The following is a 5,018-nucleotide window of genomic DNA, read 5'->3' on the forward strand; positions in this document are numbered from 1 at the left end:
AATTGTAGTTGTCATTGTTGTTTGGCAGGCCTGGGCTGGGTTTCAACCCACCAGCCCTGGTGTATGTGGCTGGCGCCCTAGCTGCTGAGCTACAGGCGCGGAGCCTGGTCCTCCTCTTATGCATGTCTTCCTTGTCTCTTACAATCAGTTGTAAACACCACTGTACTTGGACCAGCCTGTCTGTCTCATTTCTTTATCTTTTTATTCATTCATTCATTCATCCATTTAGAGACAGAATGTCACTCTGTACCCTGGGTAGAGTGCCATGTCATCATAGCTCATAGCAACCTTAAACTCTTGGGCTCAGGCAATGCCCTTGTCTCACCCTCCCAAGTAGCTGGTACTACAGGTACTCACCAGTAAGTCCCTATTAGTTTTTCTACTGGTCTTTAACTCCTGAGCTCAGGTGATCCACCTGCCTCGGGCCTCCCAGAGTGCTAGAATTACAGGCATGAGCCACCGTGCCCACCCCTGTCTTTTATAAGGATACTTGCTATGGCACTTAAGGCTCACCAGATAGTCCAGATTCTCAGCTCAAGAGCCTTAACTTAAGCACACCTGCAAGGACTTTTCCCCCCTGCAGTAGCATTCACAGGTTTCAGGGATTTGAAGTATTTGGGGCCACCAGAGAGTTCACGATATTTCTGAAATCACACAGCTGGTCAGTGACCTAGCTGAGCCTGGAACTTGCCCAGGGCACTCATTCTCCAATCCTCAGAGCTCTGGAAGGACTGCTCAGCCTGGTGGGGTTGGGATCAAAGCCTAAGCCCTGATGTCCATGGGTGTAGCTAGCATCTGCCCCCTGGTCCAGAACATCCCCTCCCATTGGCTGGTCCCTGGCCCAGCACCATCTAGCATCATTCCTGGTGCTGTTTCACCTGCTAACAGTCTGTTTATTTCCCCAGGCCGCAGCTACGATGAGAAGGTGGATGTATTTTCCTTTGGAATTGTCCTATGTGAGGTAGGTCGCAGGGTCAGTGGCAGTGGTGGCAGGACCCAGGGTTCCTCTGCATACCCCATACTCACAGGCTACAGACTGGGGAGCTACAAGGGCCGCAGGCCATGATGCCTCTGGGAACAGGGCTGCCCACAGCAAGGAATGGCCTGACCCCAGTGGGAAAAGGGGGTTGGGCTGGGGCCAGGCCCATTGTGACCTACCCTCAAACTACCTGGATGGCATCCAGATTCCCAGGCTAGGGTGCCCCTGAGATAACTGCTGGGCTTTGTGCTGGACAGATCATTGGGCGGGTGAACGCAGACCCTGACTACCTGCCCCGCACCATGGACTTCGGCCTCAATGTGCGAGGCTTTCTGGACCGCTATTGTCCCCCAAACTGCCCCCCGAGCTTCTTCCCTATTACTGTGCGCTGCTGTGATCTGGACCCTGAGAAAAGGTGAGTGGGGTGGGGCTGCCTTGAGGGTAGGGCTGATCTCCAGGAGAGCTAGACCCACCATTCACCCTGTGTATCACCCAGGCCCTCCTTCGTGCAGCTGGAGCACTGGCTGGAGACCCTCCGCATGCACTTGGCCGGCCATCTGCCACTGGGCCCACAGCTGGAGCAGCTGGAGAGGGGCTTCTGGGAGACCTACCGGCGTGGCGAGAGTGGACTGCCTGCCCACCCTGAGGTCCCTGACTGAGCCCAGCCCACCCAGCTGCCCCTATCCCTACCTCCAGGAAATCTACCCTCACCAGATTCCTCTGCCGGAGGTGGCCAGGTGTGGAGCCCTTAGCTGAGGCAACAGGCAGCCAGAGCCAGGCCCTGATTTGCCTTCTCCTGCCCTGCAGACCTCAGCCCCTGCCCTCCCTCTGCCCAGGCCCCGGAGCTGGCCCAGCCTCACACACCATCCTGTGGCCCTGCTGTACCTCTGTCTTGGCTTCTCCCTGCATGAGCTGGAGGGTCTCATGAGTTGTGCCCCATTCCACATACCACTGCCCCTGGCCATCCTGAACATGCTGCACCCATATGCAGCCCTTCGGGGCTGGGCTGGGAGGCAGCCCCTGAACTGTGCCCTGTAACAGCTGGGTGCATGGGAGAGCGTATGCCCTGGGCAAGGCAAAGTTCCCAGGAGTCTGCATTCCCAGGAGCCAAATGGCGAGTCTGGGGCCCACTATCCCCCAAGGATGTCTAGGGAGCAGCGGCCATTAATAATTATCCAGTCCCCCAAAGCAGAGAGACGTCTGATTCTAGGCATGGAAGGGCTGAGCAGCAGCCCTGCCTCTCACTTTGGGTCTTTTTCCTTTCTTTATCAAAGCCACTTTAGTAAGAAACAGGTACTAGGCCTCAGGGTAAGGAGGGGTCCCTTGGAAGGAAGGGAGCCACAGTGCCTGAGCCAGGCAGGGGGCAGCTGGGCCGAGGGCACATGGCAAGTGTCCACCAGCAGCCCAGCTCCGAGGTCATCTCAGTACCCCTTCCCAGCCTCTCCCTGAGGCTCCCTGCCCTTCCTCACGCTCCCTCCCTTGTCCTCTGGGTTCTTTCTGTGTAATCTATTTTTTAAGAAGAGTTTGTATTATTTTTTCATACGGCTGCAGCAGCAGTTGCTGGGGGCTTGGGGTTTTATTTTTTTGGCGGGTGGTGCGGGAGGGCCATTCTGTCACTTTGCCTCAGTTGAGCATCTAGGAAGTATTAAAACTGTGAAGCTTTCTCAGTGCACTTTGAACCTGGAAAACAATGTAAACAGGCCTATAGGACTATGACTTAAGGAGTGGGACACACTCACCCCATCTAGGAATCATGACATCCAAGGAACAAAACACAGACTCAGAACAATAAAATAAATTCCGTACTCCCCACCCTGGTCCTGTGTGGCAGTATGTGTCTGAGGGTCCCAAGGAAATAGTGGAGACGAGAGAATATTTAAAAGCCTGGTAGGGGCTTGGCACCAGTAGCTCAAGCAGCTAAGGCACCAGCCACATACACCAGAACTGGTGGGTTCAAATCCAGCCCAGGCCCGCCAAACAACAATGACAACTACAATAAAAAAATAGCTGGGTGTTGTGGCAGGCACCTCTAGTCCCAGCTACTTGGGAGGCTGAGGCAAGAGAATTACTTAAGCCCAGGAGTTGGGGGTTTCTATGAGCTGTAATGCCATAGCACTCTACCCAGGGCAACAGCTTGAGGCTCTGTCTCAAAAAAAAAAATTTTTTTAAAAGCCTGATAGGAAGACAAGAGTACAGGGGTGATGGGGCCATCAGAGGATGTCAAGGGCAGAAAGTACCTGCAGCCCAGGTTTATAGGATAGCAGAGGTCGTGGCCCAACCAGGACAAGTAAAAGTTTTCCAAAGGCTGGGTTTGGGGAGGTGGGGGGTACACTTAAGTGCTTTTTCACACTTAATGATGTCTTCTAAAACTCAAGGGTCCTATCAGGAAGACAGAAACCATACTAGTTACTTCAAATGTAGGGCATTTAATACATGGAAACCTTCACACAGTTACTTTAAATGTAGAGCATTTATGAGAGGCCAAAGTGGGTGGATTGCCTGAGCTCACAAGTTCAAGACCAGCCTGAGCCAGAGCAAGACCTCGTCTCTAAAAATAGCCAGGCATAGGCTGGGTGCTGTGGCTCATGCCTGTAATTCCAGCACTTGGGAGACTGAGGCAGGTGGATTGCCTGAGTTCACAGGTTTGAGACCATCCTGAGCCAGAGTGAGATCCCCATCTCTAAAAAAAAAATATAGCTGGGCGTTGTGGCAGGTGCCTGTAGCCCCAGCTACTTGGGAGGCTGAAGCAAGAGGATCACCTGAACACAGGAGTTTTGAGATGCTGTGAGCTAAGATGCCACGGCAGTCTACCAAGGGTGACCAAGTGAGACTCTGTCTTAAAATATAAATAAAAATAATATAAAAATATAACAATATAAATAGTATTATAATAAAATAATATAAAAATAAAAATAGCTGGGTGTTGTGGCAGGCACCTTGGGACCCAGCAACTTGGGACTACAAGAGAATCGCTTGAGCCCAAGATTTTGAGATTGCTGTGAGCTGTGACACCATGGCATTCTACCGTGGAGCAACAAAGTGAGATTCTGTCTCAGAAGAAAAGAAAGTAAAGCATTTAATACGGGGAATTGTTCACACAGGGAACTGAAAGACACTGGAAGGCAAAAAGTTGATCCATAGGTGTTATGGCTCACACCTATAATCCCAGCACTCTGAGAGACAGAGGCAAGTGCTCACAGGTTCAAGACCAGCCTGAGCCAGAGTAAGACCCTGTCCCTAAAACAGCCAGGCATTGTGGCTACTCAGGAGGCTGAGGCAAGGGAATTGCTTAAGCCGGAGAGTTTGAGGTTGCTGTGAGCTGTAACACCACACCACTCTACCAAGGGCAACAAAATGTGACTCTGTCTCAATAAATAAATAGCCAGGCATTGTGGCGGGTACCTGTAGTCCCGTCCCAGCTACTTGGGAGACTGAGGCAAGAAGATCTCTTGAGCCCTGCAGGGCGGGGCCCGAGGAGATAGTTTTCCCACAAAAACCTAGCCACAAAATGTACACAGCTGTTCGGAAGAAGGAGAGAAGAAAGAAACGTTGGCAGGAACTTGCTCAATTGAGAGACTCAGGACTCTCACAGGAGGAGAAGGAAGATGCTGTTATTGAAGAACAACTAGAAGAAGAGAAATTGTTGGAGAGAGAGGCAAAAATTGTATGAAGAGTGGTTGCTGAGGGAGCAGAAGGCACAAGAAGAATTCAGGATAAAAAAGGAAAAGGAAGAGGCAGCTAGGAAACGTCAGGAAGAGCAAGAGAGAAAGTTAAAGGAAGAATGGGAAGAACAGCAGAGAAGAGAGAAGAGGAGCAGTAAAAACTACAGGAGAAGAGAGAAAGAGTGATTCCTGCCATGGGAGGATAGACAGAGGGCATATCCTCTGAGTGCACAGATGTGCTGTATGGTGGGATTGAAGAATAAGCTGTACTCATGTCAGGGTTTGGCTTTGTTTTCTGTTTTGCCTGGTTCTTCATTTGTTCGAAAGAATCAGATTCTCAGTCTAGATATTCACCGGAGTTGCCTTATGATGCTCTT

At 51.3% G+C, this 5,018-nt stretch overlaps 1 protein-coding gene across 3 annotated transcripts in view; it reads left to right on the plus strand.

Moving 5' to 3' along the window:
- The window catches only part of LIMK1 (LIM domain kinase 1), a 31,819-nt gene extending 29,025 nt beyond the window's left edge, over positions 1-2,794 (plus strand). For all 3 annotated transcript variants that reach the window (XM_003794200.2, XM_012807853.2, XM_023515742.1), the window contains 3 exons: positions 906-961; positions 1,237-1,394; positions 1,476-2,794. In XM_003794200.2, coding sequence (XP_003794248.1) covers positions 906-961; positions 1,237-1,394; positions 1,476-1,638 — 377 coding nt within the window. In that variant the 3' untranslated portion in view covers positions 1,639-2,794. The remainder of the gene's footprint in view (positions 1-905; positions 962-1,236; positions 1,395-1,475) is intronic.
- The last annotated feature ends 2,224 nt before the right edge of the window (positions 2,795-5,018 follow it).

The sequence above is a fragment of the Otolemur garnettii genome, unplaced genomic scaffold, assembly GCF_000181295.1.
Source record: "Otolemur garnettii isolate 467f Iridium unplaced genomic scaffold, OtoGar3 scaffold00077, whole genome shotgun sequence".
Taxonomy (NCBI): Eukaryota; Metazoa; Chordata; class Mammalia; order Primates; family Galagidae; genus Otolemur; species Otolemur garnettii.